The sequence below is a fragment of the Tachysurus fulvidraco genome, chromosome 2, assembly GCF_022655615.1.
Source record: "Tachysurus fulvidraco isolate hzauxx_2018 chromosome 2, HZAU_PFXX_2.0, whole genome shotgun sequence".
NCBI lineage: Eukaryota > Metazoa > Chordata > Actinopteri > Siluriformes > Bagridae > Tachysurus > Tachysurus fulvidraco.
In genome coordinates, this window is record NC_062519.1 from 37,012,775 (window position 1) to 37,032,334 (window position 19,560).

Consider the following 19,560-nt stretch of genomic DNA (forward strand, 5'->3'; position numbering starts at 1 on the left):
ATTTGAATCATTTAATTTGTTCTTCCAGGTGATAGAATATTTTATTGCCATTTACAATGTACAAAGCAGTTCCAAAAACAATTGACACTCTGATTAAAATGTAAAAAAACAGAATGCAATCATTTGCAAATCTCATACATTCACAATAGAACATCGAAAACATTAAATGTTTTCTTGTCAAATATCTAGGAAAAAAAGTCATTCTGATTTTGATAGGTGTAACAAATCTCAAAAACATGCTGATGGTTTAGATTCTACCTGTCTGATCGATACCATTTTGTAAATTTAAATGGAGAATCAGTTCTAGGACCTCTGCTTTTGTCAATATACATGTTTCCCTTAGGAAACATCTTTAGAAGGCATGGGATTAGGTTCCTGACGATACCCAGTTATATATCTTACCAAATCCAGATGAAATATCTAAATTGTCTAAATTAACTGAGTATATTCAAGAGATAAAAGGTTGAATGACCTGTCATTTTCTGTTGTTAAATATTAACAAGGCAGAAATACTACTTATCGGTCCAAAAACCGGTACACAGAAGCTCAACTTCCATTTGGAGGGATGTACTTTAACTATTAGCTCAACAATGCAAGACCTGGGTGTTATATTAGACAGCAATTTTTCTTTTGAAAATCATATCTCCCATATTACTAAAACAGCCTTCTTCCACCTCAGAAATATTGCTAAGCTAAGAAACATCCTATCTTAATCTGGTGCTGAGAAGCTAGTTCATGCATTAATGATTTTCAGACTGGACTTTGGAATGCATTACTAGGTGGTTGTCCTGCATCTTCAATAAATAGCTACCATTAGTTAGTTCAAAATGCAGTTGCCAGAGTTCTTACCAGGACAATGTTCATAAATGATCATAAAACACCAATTTTATCGTCTTTATATTGGCTACCTTTTAAATTTTGAATTGATTAAAAACTGCTGCTACTTATGTTCAAGGCTCTAAATGGTTGTTCCCATTTATCTAACCAGTCTTCTAACACACTACACAATCCTTCACTCTCTCTGAGATCACAAATCTCAGGACTTCTGGTAGTTCCCAGAATATCAAAATCTACTAAAGATGGTAGTGTGTTTTTGTATTTAGCTACTAAACTTTGGAATAGCTTTCCTGGGACTCAGACACATCTTCCCAGTAAATGTAGGTTAAAAACCTCTCTCTATTCAGGCGTACAAATAATACTCCCATAATCCTCAATTCAATTCAATTCAATTCAATTCAAGTTTATTTGTATAGCGCTTTTTACAATAGACATTGTCACAAAGCAGCTTTACAGAACATAAACACAGAGCAGAAGGTAGACATAATTAATGATAAAGGAATTAACGAATAATAAAAGAAATAAGAATTAACAGAATAAAAATTCTAGATTATTATTAGTTGTATATAGTTCACAGTGTGTATGTATTTATTCCCCTATGAGCAAGTCTGAGGTGACTCAGGCAGCAGGGGCATGGAAAAACTCCCTTAAATTGGTAAAGGAAGAAACCTTGAGAGGAACTGGACCAAGGTGGAACCCATCCTCATATGGGTGACACTGGGGGTGTGATTGTAATATACAGTCAGTTAAATGCTGTATTGGTGTGAGGTTCAAGGACTTTTGATCTCCTGAGTACCACAGAGTCTAACTGGAGATGTCTCAGGATTCTTAGAGTCGGCCTCGGCTCAGTGGACGTCCAAAGGCTTCGTCCCACAGAGGACGTTGGGAGCTGGTACAGTGTCCTGGATGCCTCGGGATAGGTACAAAGAGAGAAGCAGTGGAAAGGGATTAACACATCTGCTGTTCATAAAAACGTGCCGGTCTGATGTACTGGTGCATGATATTATGGGATGTATTATGTGTACGCCTGACTAAAGAGATGAGTTTTTCATCTACGTTTAAACTGGGAGAGTGTGTCTGCGCCCCGAACACTATCAGGAAGACTATTCCAAAGTTTGGGAGCTAAATAAGAAAACGCTCTACCACCTTTAGTAGACTTAGATATTCTGGGAACTACCAGAAGTCCTGAGTTTTGTGATCTCAGAGAGCGTGAAGGATTGTAACGTGTTAGAAGACTAGTTAGATACATGGGAGCTAAACCATTAAGAGCCTTGTACGTAAATAGAAGCATTTTGTAGTCAATTCTAAACTTAACAGATAGTCAGTGTAGAGATGATAAAATTGGGGTTATATGGTCATACTTTCTTGTCCTAGTGAGAACTCTGGCAGCTGCATTTTGGACTAACTGTAACCTATTTATTAAAGATGCAGGACAACCACCTAGTAATGCATTACAATAGTCCAGTCTAGAGGTTATGAACGCATGAACTAGCTTCTCAGCATCAGATACAGACAGGATGTTTCTCAGCTTGGCAATGTTTCTAAGGTGGAAGAAGGCTGTTTTGGTAGTATGAGCGATATGATTTTTAAAAGACAAGTTGCTGTCTAATATAACACCAAGGTCTTTCACTGTCGAGCTACTAGTAACAGTACATCCCTCTAAATGGGAGTTAAGTTGTGAGAGTTTCTGTGCATTGGTTTTTGGACCTATGAGTAGTATTTCTGTCTTATCGGAGTTTAACAATAGAAAGTTGCAGCTCATCCAGTCTTTTATCTCTCTAAGGCACTGAGTTAATTTGGACACTGTGGCTATTTCATCTGGTTTTGATGAGATATCTGTGTGTCATCAGCATAACAATGGAAACTAATCCCATGTCTTCTAATAATGTTCCCTAATGGAAGCATGTATATAGAGAAAAGCAGAGGTCCTAGAACTGATCCTTGAGGGACCCCATAATTAACTGGTAGTAAACTGGAGGATTCACCATTTAATTCTACAAAATGGTATCGGTCAGACAGGTAGGATCTAAACCAGCTTAAAGCCTGACCATAAATACCTGTGTAATTTTGTAAGCGATCTAGAAGAATGTTGTGGTCTATAGTGTCAAATGCAGCACTAAGGTCAAGTAGAACTAATAGTGACATACAGTTTTGGTCCGAAGCTAAGAACAAGTCGTTTGTAACTTTAACAAGTGCAGTTTCTGTGCTATGATGGAGCCTGAAGCCTGACTGAAACTCTTCAAGGATGTTGCTCTCCTGTAAGAAGGAGCTCAGTTGAACAGACACAACCTTTTCAAGTATTTTAGACATAAACGGAAGGTGTGAGATAGGTCTGTAATTTGATAGTTCATTAGGATCTTAGTTAGGTTTTTTGATGAGTGGCCTAATAACTGTCAACTTAAAAGACTTCGGGACGTAACCTAAAAATAACGAGGAGTTAATGATATTAAGAAGAGGAGGCTCACCAGCTTTATGTACTGTAACACTTCTTTCAGTAGTTTAGTTGGGATGGGGTCTAGTGAACATGTTGTTGATTTAGCTGTAGTAATAAGTTTATCTAACTAACCTTAACCCTAACCCTGTCCTGTACTTGTAAATCTGTGTAAAGCCTTAGGTGAGATTGTGTCACTGGTTGCTCTCATATGTTGAGCGTCACCTATTTTATTCCTGATACTTTCGATTTTATCAGTGAAGAATCTCATAAAGTCCTCACTACTGAAATGTGATGGAATAGTGTGTTCAGATTTCTGATTTTTTGTTAAACTAGCCACTGTGCTAAATAAAAACCTGGGATTGTTCTGGTTATTTTCTATGAGTTTGCTCAGGTGCTCAGCCCTAGCAGCTTTTAGAGCCTGTCTGTAGCTGGACATACTGTCCTTATACGCAATTCTTAGTTTTTCTCCATTTCCGTTCGAGGTTACGGGTCTCCCTCTTGAGGGTGTGAGTATGACTATTATACCATGGTGCAAGTGTTTTATCTCTAACATTCTGTAATCTTACTGGGGCAACAGTGTCTAATGTGCTAGTGAATATAGCGTCTATGCTTTTAGTCATTGCATCTACAGTAGGTCGTTTGAGTTTGAGGGTACAGTAAGAAGTCCGGACAGATCAGGCAGGTTATTTGTGAATCTGTCTTTGGTGGTCGGAGTAATGGTTCTACCGAGTCGATAACGTGGTGAGACACAGTTAGTCTGTTCTATAGGTAGTGAGTACATTATGAGGTAATGGTCTGTGATGTCATCACTTTGAGGTATGATATCTATATCAGTGACTTCTATTCTGTGTGATATTATTAAATCTAGTGTGTGGTTACGTCGATGAGTTGCACTAGTGATGTTTTGTTTGAGCCCAAGTGAGTTTAGTAAGTCCATAAATGTGAGTCCTAAAGCGTCGTTTGTGTCGTCAACATGAATGTTAAAGTCTCGTACAATTCATGCTTTGTCAAAGTTAACCAATAGGTCTGAGAGAAAATCTGTGAAATCTCTAAGAAAAACTGTGTAGGGCCCTGGGGGTCTGTACACGGTCGCTAGAGCAAGAGACATCAGGGATTTCTTCGTGTGCATGTGCGATAGTGTAACATTAAAGACGAGCACTTCAAAAGAACTAAATCTATGCTGTGTTCTCTGGGTAACAGTGAGGTAATCACTAAGGATAGTGGCGACACCACCTCCACGACCAGTCAGACGAGGCTCGTGCTTATAGATATATCCTGATGGTGTAGACTCATTTAGACTGATGTATTCATTTGGTTTAATCCAAGTTTCGGTGAGGCAGAGTGCAGTAAGGCTATTATCTAAGATCATTTCATTTACAATAAGTGCTTTGGGTGCAAGCGATCTAATGTTCAGAAGTCCAAACCTTAAGAACTGTTTTTCTTTGGCATTTTTCTGGTCTAATTACAGTAAGATTATTTCGAGAACTTCTCGTGTATTTACTTTTTCTCACTGCTCGGGGAACAGACTGGATCTCACTGCTCGGGGAACAGACACAGTTTCTATGGGGTGAGCTATGCGTGCATTTTCTGTGTCAATTTGCTGAGGTGAAGGATGGCTATTGAGATTTAAATTTAAAGAGTAGTTTACTAGTCGTATGGTGTTCAGCGCCCTGGAGATGTGGTCCGAGAGGATCTCCGCTCCAACTCTGCTGGGGTGCAGGCCGTCAACACGGAATAGCCTAGGACGCTCCCAGAAAACATTCCAATTATCGATAAAGAGTAGTTTCTGAGCCTGACACCATGACTGTAACCATTCATTTAAAGCAAAAAGTCTACTGAACCTTTCAATTCCTCGCTGGTACGTTGGAAGCGGTCCAGACACGATGATCCTCGTCGTGGGCACTGTGCTGCGAACCTGTCTCCACCAGGGTGTTGAAGTCCCTCTTCAGGATCTCCGACTGCCTCAGGCTGGTGTCATTCGAGCCGACATGAAGAACCACAGCTCTGGTGTTTCTGCTCACGACTCTAGGTACCTGTGCAGAGACATCAAGAACACGAGCACCAGGTAAGCAGTGAGTGCGAGCCTTACCTTTAGCCACCGTAGCACGGACGTGGCGGACGATGGAGTCTCCGATGATCACATTGTCGCAGTCCGTCTTGCGAAGGGGGGCAAAGCGGTTCCGTGTGGGGATCTCGAAGACCGGCGGTGGTGGAGGGGGAGAGGTCCTCGGCCGGGGACCGGCACGCGTCCTCCGCTGCTGCACCCAGGGCCTGCGGTGTCCTGGCGCCGGAGTGAACAGCTCCTGGGCAGGCCACTTCATCGGTGTGTTTGGCCTGGACAGAGATACACGCGGGGTAGAGGTGGAGGGAGTGGTAATAACATCCTGGGAGTTTACCTGAGACAGGTGAGCGACCGACCGGGGAGCTTCCAGCTCGGCTTTCCGCTCCCGCAGCTCGGCCTGCTTCTCCACAGCAACCAGCTGGAGTTTCTACCGAGTGCAGCTCCAATGCGTCCTCAACTGCGCTCAAAGGCAGAGACGTAACCGACATGATGTTACAGAGCAAGTACAACAGATTGTAGTAGCGGTAGCCGAGCTAACAGGCTAGTTGTGCTAGCCGGCTAGAAGCGGACTATTTAACCTGTTTATTTATTTATTTATTGTATATCACTTGCTTCTAAAAGATGAGAAAGGACATGGAGGAGAGCAGGGTGGGAGCGAGCCAACCCATCCTCATTTAGGTAACACTAGAGGGTGTGATTATAACTGCTGTTCATAATCTTAGCAAGCACTAGATGATAATGTGCATGTATTAGAGCATAGGATTAGGATTGGGAAGCAAGCTGCACACAGGAAGCAAGCTGCACACAGGAAGCTCTCGCATCTTCCAATTTATATGCCTGGCTGAGTATTTTTTATTCAATTCCGAGTTATCTTGAGTCTACACTTTAATTCTTGACATCGTATTTACTTGTGGAGCCAGGGACCAGAGCAGGACCGGAAACCAGGGTGGTGCAGGAGGCGGAGCCAGAGACCAGAGTAGGACCGGAGACCAGGCTGGTGCTGGAGGCGGAGCCAGAGACTATAACGGAGTTGGCAGCCAGGGTGGTGCTATGGACATAGGTTCAGGCCAGGCAGAGAGTTCAGGCAGTTTGGGTGTCACGATGTCGACTGCGCTCTCCGACTCAGTCATTTCGGTCGACCCGGCCGATTCGGCCGGTTCCGTCGGCTCGGCTGGTTCAGTCGACCCGGTCGGTTCGGCAGGTTCCGTCGACCCGGTCGGTTTGGTAGGTTCCGTCGACCCGGTCGGTTCCCTCGACCCGGGCAGTTCGGCAGGTTCCATCGACCCAGTCGGTTCAGCAGGTTCCGTCGACCCAGTCGGTTCCCGGCGACCCAGTCGGTTCAGCAGGTTCCGTCGATCCGGCTGGTTCCGGCGACCTGGCTGGTCCAGCTGGCGGCTTAGGGATGCCGGCCGCCCGAGCCGACCTTATCGGGGTATCCGCCAGTTTGGAGACCAGCCGGTTAGCACGGACCTCAGCCGAGCTCGCCGGTACGGTAGCCATGATAACTGGCTCAATCACGGGTGTGCACGGGACTGGCCTGGACGGAGGCACTGTGGGGCATTCGGGCGTCCGTGGCCGATTCCACTCTGTAGCCCACGGACCCCGATGCTTGCTGCCCCCCCCCAAAAAAATATTTACGGCCGGCTTCCGTCTCTACACTGCTCAAGCTTAGTGTGGACCCGCCCAGGAGCAACGCCAAGTTGACAAACTCTGAGAATGATTTCATCTCTCGGGTAGACGGCATCAAGTATCGTAGGATGTCCTTAAGTCCGTGCTTGAAAATGGCTTTGAGAGCCTTCTCGTCAAAGTTGACCTGATTGCACAGGTCCACGAAAACCTCCGTATATTCCTCGACCGGGGAGTCCTCCTGACATAGACAACACAGGATTTCTGCTGGATCTGTGACACGGTGAGACAAAAGGCGAGTGGGGATCCAAATGCAGTTTTCTGCTTAATGAACAAAACACAGATGAACAGGCAGGCAACACAAGGCAGAACACGGAACAAAACAGAAACAGGCAGGCAAAACAGGTCATAACACTGAGCAGAGAACAGGGAGCAGAGAACAGGGAGCAGAGAACAGGGAGCAGAGAACAGGGAGCAGAGAACAGGGAGCAGAGAACAGGGAGCAGAGAACAGCATACACCAAACACCAAAAACGACCAACACCAGGGAAGTGAACAGACAGAGTAAATGTAGTAAACAGGAACCAATCACAAAGCAGAGACAATCAGAGACAAAGACAAAACACCTGGGGAAGAGATGGAATGCAATTAGTGTCCATGATAAGCAATGAGTGGGCGGAGCAAACAATTAACAGGGCAAGGCAGCAGACAGACAAAAAAGAAAACACAGACGGACTCACTACAGTTATATTAATCTTTATTTTAACTTTTTGTTTGATGTTTATGTAAAGCTGTAACAATGTCCATTGTTAAAAGTGCTATATAAATAAATTTAAATTTGAAAACATGAGAGATCCACCATGCTTTACAGTGGGGATGTCTTGTCACCGTAGGCCGTTGAATCCTCTTGGTCTCATTACTCCAAATGACTCTGCTCCAGAAGCTGTAAGGCTTGTTTAGGTGTCTGATTGCTCGCTGATGTCTGATGGCTCATTGGATTGGAATTTGCCGATTTCATTTCAAACCTACTTTTTTTTCTTTAGACAAAGCATAAATTGTGGGAGACTTGATAAGTTAGAAGACCCTCTGAAAACAGCAGTTGTTTAGATCTTAGATTTAGTAGGGCTTAACCAGAATGTAATAATACCCACTAATAAAGGATGTCACACTCTTGGTCTCATTCTAAACCTCAGATTAAATATATTGATGATTAAATATAAATACAGATTAAATATAGTGACGTGGCAAATTTGCCATTTACGTTTGCTACTGCCGAGAGATTTATTAAGTCTCCCAGAATTATCATCCATGATTGGAGCACTATCTGACACTATAGAACTTGATTACTACACCAAAGATATTGTAGTTCCACTTAAAAGAAAAAACTTGCACCCTGGCACAATGACCACATATGAACTTTAAAACTACGAAATTAGAACAATGGGGTCAAACTAAATGAAAAAAAAATCATTTATAATCATCATAATGATAACATTTCTGGTTAATCTCTGTGAGCTTCTTAAAAGAGAATGTGTCAGTTGAAATACTTGTTACTCCCCTAAACGACCACAAGGCAATTTCCATAAATATTAGTTCAATATTTCTTCTTCTGCTTCTGTAACTGCTCGATATCCCTCTGGAAAAACTCTTATTTAAGACATGTTAAACTGGAACATGGAAATATAATTTATTTTCAAAATGATTATGATAAAGAATGCTGTGATGAGGATGTACTCCTGTAAGAGTTTTTAGATGCTATGAAATTTTTGATGTATAATAAATCACCTGATATCCGATTAATATTTTTTAGCTAACAAGTTGTGTATGAGACTTCCATGTTTTAGAATAGTAGTACTAGATACTAGGAATACAATATGGTTTGTTGTATGGACTTATAGCAGAACTGGGGGCTTTATGTTGTTTACTGTTATACTTGTTTACTATGCACTAGACAGTAAATTGACTGCACTACAAAAATGCCTTTTCTCCATAAGTTGATGCTTATATAGCAAACATTAGCAAATTCATCAAATGTCACAAAAGTGTGAGTTTGACCATGAACTTAAGTACTGTCTGTTTATAACCTGTTACAACATTGGTGCTGTTTTAACAGCATAAATTAGCCACTAGGTGGCATAGTGATGTGATGAATTAACATTAGTATAGACTCTGCAGTTACAGCCTGCAGTAGTGCATCTCTGACAGTCTTTTACACCAGGGTGTCCAGTCTTATCTGTAAATGGCTGGGGTGAGTGTGGGTCAGTGGTGGGCCGTCAGGACCAGCAGGGCTTTCTCTGCTGGCCCTATAAAAATATTTTTTTAATTTTTTAATCAAAATTGCAAAATTCGTTAGTTTTGTTAAGGTTGAACTGGAGTATCCTCAAAAAGTCAGCTTACACAGCTTGGACCAGCTCTACAGATATTGCTATAGGCTTTTATTGAAGGACAACACATCTGATTTGTTACAAGCATTAGTGACAGAAAATCAACCAATCAATTTTTGACGTTTATTGACAGCACGTCCCTCTGGGTATAGCGACGTGCCCAGCGCTACCCCTAACGTCTGTCGTACATTTCCAGCGTATGAACGTGAAATCAGTTTCGTTTATTTCCATAAATATCTACACCTAGCTTAAATTTAGCTTAATTTCACTGGTTGTCTGTACCTTTCATAAGTTGAGACAACACCATGTCGCTAAGGTTCATACTCTGCACTAATAAACGTAGACCTACTAGCACTATGCATTATATTTTGAAAAAGTAGATCATCTTAATATCAAAATCTTAATTTTTCTCAGGACTCAATGATAAATAAGTGTCTGACCTCGTTGGAACGAACAAAAAAAAAATAGTAAATCGCATTCATGACGATTTATGGTGCTTTTATTTCCTTTAGACCTTTGCCTACATCGACGCTGATGCATTAAAGAGGAGGGGGGTCCCCGTTCCAAGATGGCGGCTCTATTGACGCATTCGTTCCAATGAACTGCAGTACTCAAGGCGACAGTGTAGATATCTATGGTGAATTTCAAAGAAAATGACAACTGCTGTCATCTTAAAACGCTGACATCTTAAAACGCCTTTTCAAGGTACACTTTTGCAGACGAAAGTGAAATAGTTGAGAAAGAAAGACCTACACCCAAACTGGATTCAATAACAAGGCGGCAAAGGTTTTGTGCGCCATTTTAAAGATTGCAATTATGAGCGCTATGAGTGGCTAACAGCTAGCACCCAGCACAAGAAGTTATTTTGTTGGCCGTGTTTACTTTTTAATACGAGTAAAGGGACATGGAATGATTGTGGCTTTGACAGTGTGGACAGACATTTCCAGACGCAGAGCTCAGGATGGAGAACTATACGGTGCACCAGTTTGACCTGTACAGGCTCAAAGCTCAGCTCAAAGTCATGTATAGCATGTCAAACTTTCGCGGTAAAGTGTAAGCGATCTCCTGAATTTTCTGAGGACGACAGGCCTTGCAGACAGTATGACAGAACTTTACACACTCACATGCCTGATCCTAACAATACCAGTGTCTGCAGCCTCTGTGCAACGCTCGTTTTCGGCTCTCAAACTGGAAGTAAAACCTACACAAGGAGCCACAACTGGACAATCAGTGCTGTCTTCTTTGGCCTGTCTCTCTATTGAGAAAGAATTATTCAATCAGCTGAAGCAAAAGGACAACTGCACGATGACGTTATTGAACGCTTTGTCAAAAAAGGACATTGTGAATGGGACACTATGAGGGATTACATACATGCAGGGATTTAGTCTGAATTCAACCCACCTCTTACCTAGCATACTGTTTTAGGCTAATTGTTGATCAGCTGTCATGTTGCTGAGTGCCTGTATGTGCAGCCGAATATGCGCATTATTTGCAACATGGCTGCGTTAGCTGTAACAGAGTGTTACAGTATGTATGTGGTTTACATGCTTACTGAAAGCCCTGACTGAAACCCCACCTGCACGCCACTGATTAGTAAAAATGTGTGTACATAATGAATTTTACTTTGAATTTTACTTTACTTACGTGTGTGCATTATACGGTCTGGTTATGCTCAGTTCACTGGATATTACTTTTAAAACGTGACGTCAGTGACGTCAGAGACAGATGTTTTGGCGCTACTGTGGTATCTATAGTAACGCTGATGTTATATTTGAAAATGATAGAAGAAGAAGTTATCTGAGCATCAACTCAAAGCGCGACTTGAGCAGAGAAAGTGATCATCGAAACTCCGTCCGCTAAGGTAAGAAGTCAGTAAACCCTACAGGAAAATGAGTAGAAAATAGAATACAATGATATTACATTAGTCCTAAAGGTTTTCTCATCCTAAATGACAATTTACTCTTGAGTAAAATCCACAAAGACAATCCGGCTCGTTTCGCTTTTTGGTTTCCGCCTCATATGTATTTATTATGGACACTGGTGCATATCATGTGCAGAGGAGAAGGGAAAAAAGCTGAAAAAGTCTCAGATTTATGCAAATCACAAGTGAATATCGTCTACGAGGCTGATGGATTTGTCCAGAGGCGGACAAAATAATTTAAACACAACATTAACCATATAAAAACAGCAAATAAATCAACAAACAAATATATTTATTCCACAGTTTACATCAAAAATGAGAATAACTTCTCTGGAACGTTTGGCACCAGAGGATAGAGGCAACTACCTGCCTGAAGGGGAAAACATCTCTTTTCCTGGCCCTCTGATGAGGTGAGTCCTTTTTTCTCCTCTCAGATATTTACACACACACACACACACACACACACACACACACACACACACACACACACACACACACGTCATAAGGTGGTCAAAGTCTATGTTCAGTAATCCATATCCATCTATTACAGCAGTAAGACCCAGAAGGAGGATGTGATGCAGTTTATCGAGAGAAAATCCCAGGAGTGCCTACAGCATGTGGAGGAACCCAACCAAAAGGAAGCCTATTTCTTCTGGAAGCTTATGGAGCTGCGTTGCAACCAAAATGGAGTAAGTGTTTTATTTGCTTGTGTCTAAACTGACCATTGTGGTTTAATCAAAATTATTCATGATGAAAGCAGCAAGAGATTTTATCTGCAAAAACTCAAAATTGGTCTGAATTGTAAGCACATGAATGAATAATTATACTGTACCTAGAGTAGGTATGGAAGTTAAAGATGTTTCTTCTACAGAACACACTGCTGGCTGAAGTCGCTGTGCTCCTGTTTAAGAACTACAGACTTCTGAAGAAACTGGTATAATTTTTTTTTTATATTTATTTTTGAAGTCTTGTAACGATATTAGTTATACCTTTGTTTATTAATACATCAGCATCACTATCTGTCAGTTTTTTATACTGTCATTGTTTTTGCTTTATATTTCGCTCACTAATGTGCCAATTCCTGTTTCAGCTAGGGGTTAACAATCAAGATAGCTGGTGTCTTCCGCTGGCGAAACTTTTATGCTCTGACAACCCAAAAGACCAGATACTGAATGATGTGATTCAAATGGGACAGGACCTTGGTATGGACGACAGTAACAATATTTTATTAACTTCACATGTTGTAATTATGTCGTAAACACTGGACTGTTCCATGAACCCAAATCCTTACATGTATGTTTGGTCTTTCATCTGCAGACTCCAAAGGACTGACCCATGCTGCACAGCTGTGTTACATAGTTGCAATGGAGGAGCTGCAGATTTTAGAGAGATCCAGCTTCGAGCTCATTGGCTGTGACAGGTATTGGGTGTGTGCTTGTGTGAGAGAGTGTGTATGATTAATTTTTGACTTGCTATTGAAAAACCTTTGTCGTTGTGCAGACTGGGAATCAGCCAATCAGCCATGAGGGAAGCGATTGAAAAAACTGAGGTATACGAATACGTATGTTGGCTGACCACAGGGTTCGCTCAGCCAAACTTCCAGGTTGGACTTTCTCTTTTTATTTCTTAATATTTCTTACAATTTTGTTATATTCTTTTTATAGTGTACAAATTTAAGCAAGAACCTTTTTACAAAGAAAGAATAACTCTGTCTGTCTATCGTAGAGCTTCAAGTCCTATCACGCCATCAGGCTATTTGAGTTTGGCCTTTTCGACCAAGCCTTTGAGTACTGCCAGACCATCGCTACAGCAATTGCTTCCTTTCCACAAGAAATCTCAAAGACCACGATGAAACTGACCATTGCGGTAAATAGAATTATCAATATTTGTGAAGTAGTTCCAAGTTATTATATGCAAAATATTTAGCCAGTTTTCTTCCCCTGATTGCCTTGTAGCTTTCAGAGACGCTACACCAAGGGAAGGGAAAAGAACCAGAGTGGCTGCTAAATCTTCGTCAACTGTACGCAGATAAAGTGTTTATGCCGATGACCCCAGAAGGTAGCCTAATGTATAGTGTGGTGTTCAATCTCCAGCGTCCACGTGAGGAACGCCATGATAAAACCTGGGGTATGTTCATCTACCATTTGGACCAAAACCCTTAAGAATCAAACAGAAAGGAATGTACAGTAATGATTTGGAGCACAAATCTGTCAGATCTTTAATATGTTAAAATAGTCTAATAGTTTTATATACTTGCACCATCTAATGGTTTATTAAAAAGTTTGAATCTAATATGGTCATGTTTACATAAAACCTACATTAGTTTTTGGGTAAAAGACAGAAGGGATCAGAGCTGAAAAGATTAGTTCAGATTGATTTTTCAAAACCTCTGAAAGGTTAAGAGACAGTAATTATGCAATGTTTGCAAGTTTAAATGTGAAAGTTGTAAATTTGTTATTTAAGAGTTCTCTTGATAAGACTGGATGTATAAAATGTGTTTTTGCAGGTACTCATTTATAAGGTATCTTACCGAACTCTGGGACATTGACATGGCAACACACTTCTTATTTGTTACTGAATGCTTGTGTATTTGTTTAACAGAGGTGTTTGAGTCCCAGTACACTACTGGAGAGCTGCTGGGTAAAGGAGGCTACGGGAGTGTCCGTGCAGGAGTCCGTAAGGCAGACGGTAAACAGGTAACAGGACTGCACGTCTACAGCCAATTTACACTAATCAACACAATGCATCACAACTTGTGGACTGTATATGGGTAGTTGACAAATGACCAAGAAAAAGTACTTTTTTGGAAAGCATAACTTTTTAAGAAAAAAATATATATATTTGTGAAGTATGAAAATTTCAGAAATATTTGTGGAGTATGAAATTTTCAGAAAATAGTACTGGTCACTCATTTTGTCAATGACCACATATTTTTTTCACTTTTTCACTCAACAATACTGTAAATGTGTCCTATGGTGTGACATTTAAAAAGTACTAAGAAATTATATTAAATAACATAAAATAAATACTTGAGATAGAATTGTTCACATTATTAAAACATTATTTTCTTAAAGTGATATTTATTTTACATGAAAGTACTAATTAGAATCATTTTCACCATGAATAGATGAATGGTGTCACACCAAAGGACAAAAAACTTAACTTCAGTGGTCTTAAAACATAGTTAAATATTTAAACAATTCTGAGCGAAATACTTACCATGTGCACTTCTCATGGTTTTCATAGGGGTCTTCAGTCACATGACCTTGAGTGGGGTCTTTCAATTAAATGTAGTTGTCCATGATATTGCCCAAATTAAAATTAGGTTTTTGCATAACACCAAAGGACATTTTTTTCTGTGACAAACTTTATGAAATTCCTACAAATGTATGTATATGAAAAGTGATGGCCACTTAGTGAAATAGACACTTGCACAATTATGCCAGGAGTGTTCATTAAGATTTTTAAACATTATTTTCTTTATTTATAAAATGTAATATTTATGAAATAATGTTGTCTACCGTCACACCATAGGACAATTTTGACATTTGGCTCAAAGTTCTAAAAAAACTAACTAACTTGGGTATTAAAACAACAAATTCATATAAAACAAGAAAATGTTTAACCATTTACAGTATTCTAAATTATGAAAATGTGAAATAAATTGTTTTATCTTCTGTGACAGTGAAAAAGCCATGTCACGTCAACTACCCATATGTCTTTTTAAGGTTCTTTATAAAAATGTAATTATATATTGTATATGTGAACAGGTTGCCATTAAACATGTGGGCAAGACGACGAATGACGTTTTCATCACCATTGTAAGTAACTTAATTTCTTTCTTAGATATTTGCACAGAATTATGTATAGAATTATGTGTAAATTGATTGTTTCTGGTAACATAATAATGAATGATCCATAATAGACACCTGAGTCAGTTCTAATCCAAGCCTTTCTACCGTAACGTTTCTATTTGCTATAATTTAGGGGTAATCACGGTACACTCATGCTGTGTATCTGTTCATATTTTAAGCCTGGAGAGACACACAGCCTTCCTCTGGAGGTTGCACTGATGGAAATGGTGTCCAAGCCATCTCGATGTGAGAAAGTGTTGGAGCTGTTCGAGTGGTTCGACACGTCAGACAGCTACATCTTGGTTTTGGAGAGACCCAGCCCCTGCACAGACCTCCGTCAATTCCTGAATGGTCACAATTGTCGACTGTCAGAAACACTGGTGAAACAAATCATGCGTCAGTTGGTACAGGCTGCTCGCCATTGCAATGAGCATGGTGTCCTGCACCGTGACATCAAGGCAGAGAATATTCTCATCAACACAGAAACGCTGGAGCTAAAGCTGATAGACTTTGGCTGTGGGTGTTTGCTGCAGGACACCCCCTACAAATGTTTTGCAGGTAAGCATGTAACAGGTATTGGATAGAAATGCAGCAAAGAACCATTTTTGTCATGTTGCTGATGGTGCTCCTACTCTCTTTTTTACACAGGAACTTGGGCGTACTGCCCACCTGAGTGGTTATGTGAGGAACTATATTTGGGTGTTCCTGCTACCATCTGGAGCCTGGGAGTTGTTCTGTTTGACATGGTGTGTGGACACCTGCCCTTCAGTTGTGAGGATGACATCATTGACCGGAACATGCGAATCGCTCCCGGCTTGTCTCGAGGTGAGAAAATCAAAACCCATCAAGTTTAGACATGTATAGTAACGCTGGAAAACCTGCTTTACACTATAAATGAATCATATCGACTGATTTTCAGAATTAAAATAGTTTATCTACAATTTCTAACTAAAGATCTCTCTCATCACTACACACAGGTTGCCGAGATCTGATCTTGTGGTGTCTACACAGACATCCTTACGTTCGTCCCACGTTCGAGGAAATCCTCAGCCACGAATGGTTTGAGGAACCTCAGAAGAAAGTCAAGGTGAGACAGTGAGAAGAAAATAGACCTGAATATATCGAGTGAAAACATGCTATAATAGTCCAGATCACATGACTTGTACTGCTCTGTAACAGAGATTGCTGTGCATTAATTATATTAGATTACACAAATACAATTACACAGAGATTAAAAATAAAAATTCAGTTTTTATCTATTTTGAAATAGTTTTCAAGGAAATAATCTGAGTAAAAATTAAAACCCATTAACACAAAGAAATCTGCAGCTATATAAATAATAAGCTCAAAGTAATACTAACAAATATGTAGAACTTGTTAATTGAATAATTGTAGACCTTTTTGCAGTATCTATAATAAAGTGAAGGCTGTATATATTTAATTAATTTCTGTCATCTGTTAGTAATCAAGTGCTTGCATTGCATGCAGTCAAATATTAGGCACATCCAATATGATACTATTTTATACTAATCATATTTATCACACTTTTTATTATTTATTATGTACATGTACAATGCTATTTTCTTTGTCTAGGACCAGCTTCCTCTTCTGGAGAGCCAAATTACACCATGGGGTATGTTAAAATCTAGCATTTACAGAAATGTGGCTATAATGTGTTCCTAGTGAACGTATAACAGTAAAAAGTTACTGTGCATTTTCTTATTTCAGCTTGATTTAAATTATTGTCTGTCTGTTTAACAGAGGTGTTTGAGTCACTGTACACTCCTGGAGATATGTTGGGTGAAGGAGGCTACGGGACAGTCTGTGCAGGATATCGCAATGCGGATGGCAAGCAGGTCATTTAACTGCACACGACATCTACAGTTAATTTACACTAAGCATCAGAATGCAGGAATCATAAAGCATTAAATATTATCTATGTCCCTGTGGTACAATCACAGGGTTAAATAATAGCACTTGCCTGATTGTCTGGGGCAAAGAAAAACAGCAGAATGAAAAATCATATTTTTTAGGAAACAGTTTACTAACTGAACAATGTCATTGAAACCACTGCAATTCATTTGATTGTTTAACCTTCATCAATTGCTTAATCCATTTGTGTGTCCGGTCAACATGAATAAATTGTATTAGTTGTTGCCAGTCGTCTGCAAAGTCAGACTTGTAGCAAAATGTTGGTAAAATTTGAGTACAAGGCTAAGCGAGTCCGATACCTTATTCCCCAATGTGAAAAGTTTCTGTTTATTTCTGATCGCAACTGTGTACAAATTATGATTTGTTCTTTTTTCATGTTTTACAATAACAATATAAATGTTTTGTATATATGTGCAGGTTGCAATTAAATACGTGAGAAAAAGTCCGGACAATGACTTCATCACCATTGTAAGTAAACTTCTACTTCTAAGTTTCTTAAATTGCAGAAAAGTCATAGAGTTCAATTATCATCCATCTGATGAACCAGATGATTTGGTTCTGCTAAAATATTCCAAAACCTATCTGAATCATTACCATTATATCATCCATATTCCAGTAGTTTAGAAGAATTGATTCCAATTGAGGGCTAACTGTATCTGTTGGTATTTCAGTTTGGAGAGACACGCAGCCTTGATTGGTTTGAGATGTCCAACTGCTACATCTCGGTCCTGGAGCGACCACGTCCCTGCACGGATGTCCAGAAATAACACCAGCGTTACTATTGATTCCACAGTAGCACCAAAACATCTCTCACTGACAAAGTCAATTGTTGTCAAATGTTTTTTTACAGACAGAAAAAATGATAAAATATTATAAATATTATAAAGTCAATCTTATATGTCTAGTATTTTATTTAAGGACATGTATTATATTTTTTTCTATGTGACATTTACAATTATGTAGATTTTCTTTTTTCATAAATGTTACCAAATAAATGTAAACACTTTCTCTATGAACGTAATCTACTTTTATTACAAAGCACATACACACACAAAAATTAAACTGTTTATTTTGCCTACATTAAAAAGTAATGATTCACTATCTTTTGTATAGCTACCTGGTAAAACCTCCAAATGTTTGGAACAACAAATGTGTACATTAACCATATACAATTTGACACACAATTTGATGGGGAAGAGCTATATGAAAGGATATTTTCTCACTTAATGTTGTAGTTGGAGCTGGTCAGCCCCATTAGCAGCATGCAAGCTTTAACAGTACGGCCACATCCTTACAAGGTCTCTTTGCCTTAAAGAAGGCTGGATACATCCACAGGATCCTCTCCATCAGCACCATGGACCACAAGGATCTTGAGGATGTGTTGAGTGGAGTCGCTTCAGCTGTGATCCTGCATACAAATTAAAAACAAATAAAAACAGAATTCATTTGAAGTGAGTTCATCATCAGGGCAGAATAAGCACAGAGTATGTGCTTAACACAAACATCATTAAACATAGCTTACGATAATGTTACACTGAGTCAAATCTAGAAGGATGGCTGGACCCCACAAATAATAACAACCCCCCAACCCCCCCACCATCCTGGAATTAATGTTGGTTTCAGCCATAAATTGTGTCTCTCTGCACATTTTCAATGCTGTAACCCCTATGGCTTTGTAACCCCCAATTTTTTTTTTTTTTTGTTAATGTATTTCATTTGAATCATTTAATTTGTTCTTCCAGGTGATAGAATATTTTATTGCCATTTACAATGTACAAAGCAGTTCCAAAAACAATTGACACTCTGATTAAAATGTAAAAAAAACAGAATGCAATCATTTGCAAATCTCATACATTCACAATAGAACATCGAAAACATTAAATGTTTTCTTGTCAAATATCTAGGAAAAAAAGTCATTCTGATTTTGATAGGTGTAACAAATCTCAAAAACATGCTGATGGTTTAGATTCTACCTGTCTGATCGATACCATTTTGTAAATTTAAATGGAGAATCAGTTCTAGGACCTCTGCTTTTGTCAATATACATGTTTCCCTTAGGAAACATCTTTAGAAGGCATGGGATTAGGTTCCTGACGATACCCAGTTATATATCTTACCAAATCCAGATGAAATATCTAAATTGTCTAAATTAACTGAGTATATTCAAGAGATAAAAGGTTGAATGACCTGTCATTTTCTGTTGTTAAATATTAACAAGGCAGAAATACTACTTATCGGTCCAAAAACCGGTACACAGAAGCTCAACTTCCATTTGGAGGGATGTACTTTAACTATTAGCTCAACAATGCAAGACCTGGGTGTTATATTAGACAGCAATTTTTCTTTTGAAAATCATATCTCCCATATTACTAAAACAGCCTTCTTCCACCTCAGAAATATTGCTAAGCTAAGAAACATCCTATCTTAATCTGGTGCTGAGAAGCTAGTTCATGCATTAATGATTTTCAGACTGGACTTTGGAATGCATTACTAGGTGGTTGTCCTGCATCT

The 19,560-nt window shown here is 39.5% G+C and overlaps 1 protein-coding gene and 1 long non-coding RNA gene across 3 annotated transcripts; one reads left to right on the plus strand and one right to left on the minus strand.

Moving 5' to 3' along the window:
* The first annotated feature begins 11,111 nt into the window (after positions 1-11,111).
* On the plus strand, positions 11,112-17,967 carry LOC125140723. Of its 2 annotated transcripts, none has more exons than XM_047810051.1 (18): positions 11,112-11,203; positions 11,567-11,673; positions 11,814-11,952; positions 12,135-12,197; positions 12,354-12,465; positions 12,581-12,683; positions 12,764-12,866; positions 12,989-13,129; positions 13,219-13,390; positions 13,865-13,959; positions 15,034-15,084; positions 15,297-15,675; positions 15,766-15,942; positions 16,095-16,204; positions 16,711-16,750; positions 16,879-16,973; positions 17,467-17,517; positions 17,721-17,967. In XM_047810051.1, the coding sequence occupies exons 2-18, from the start codon at positions 11,579-11,581 to the stop codon at positions 17,814-17,816; spliced, it is 2,022 nt and encodes a 673-aa protein (XP_047666007.1). In that variant the 5' UTR covers positions 11,112-11,203; positions 11,567-11,578; the 3' UTR covers positions 17,817-17,967. The 2 variants fall into 2 exon arrangements, with proteins under 2 accessions (XP_047666007.1, XP_047666008.1); XM_047810052.1 differs by having other exon boundaries at positions 11,817-11,952.
* On the minus strand, positions 17,576-18,482 carry LOC125140724. The gene is made up of 3 exons (XR_007139941.1): positions 18,345-18,482; positions 18,273-18,290; positions 17,576-17,794 (listed from the first exon to the last, which is right to left on the minus strand). It is a non-coding gene; the product is annotated as an uncharacterized LOC125140724 (long non-coding RNA).
* Positions 18,483-19,560: the final 1,078 nt, after the last annotated feature.

What these genes read in the sequence shown, in the direction of transcription:
- LOC125140723 (XM_047810051.1), top strand. Translation starts at nt 11,579, where the DNA reads ATGAGAATAACTTCTCTGGAACGTTTGGCACCAGAGGATAGAGGCAAC. An exon ending in TCAAATGGGACAGGACCTTG is followed by an intron (nt 12,466 to 12,580) that starts GTATGGACGACA and finishes TTTCATCTGCAG; the next exon opens with ACTCCAAAGGACTGACCCAT. An exon ending in TCGCTCAGCCAAACTTCCAG is followed by an intron (nt 12,867 to 12,988) that starts GTTGGACTTTCT and finishes TGTCTATCGTAG; the next exon opens with AGCTTCAAGTCCTATCACGC.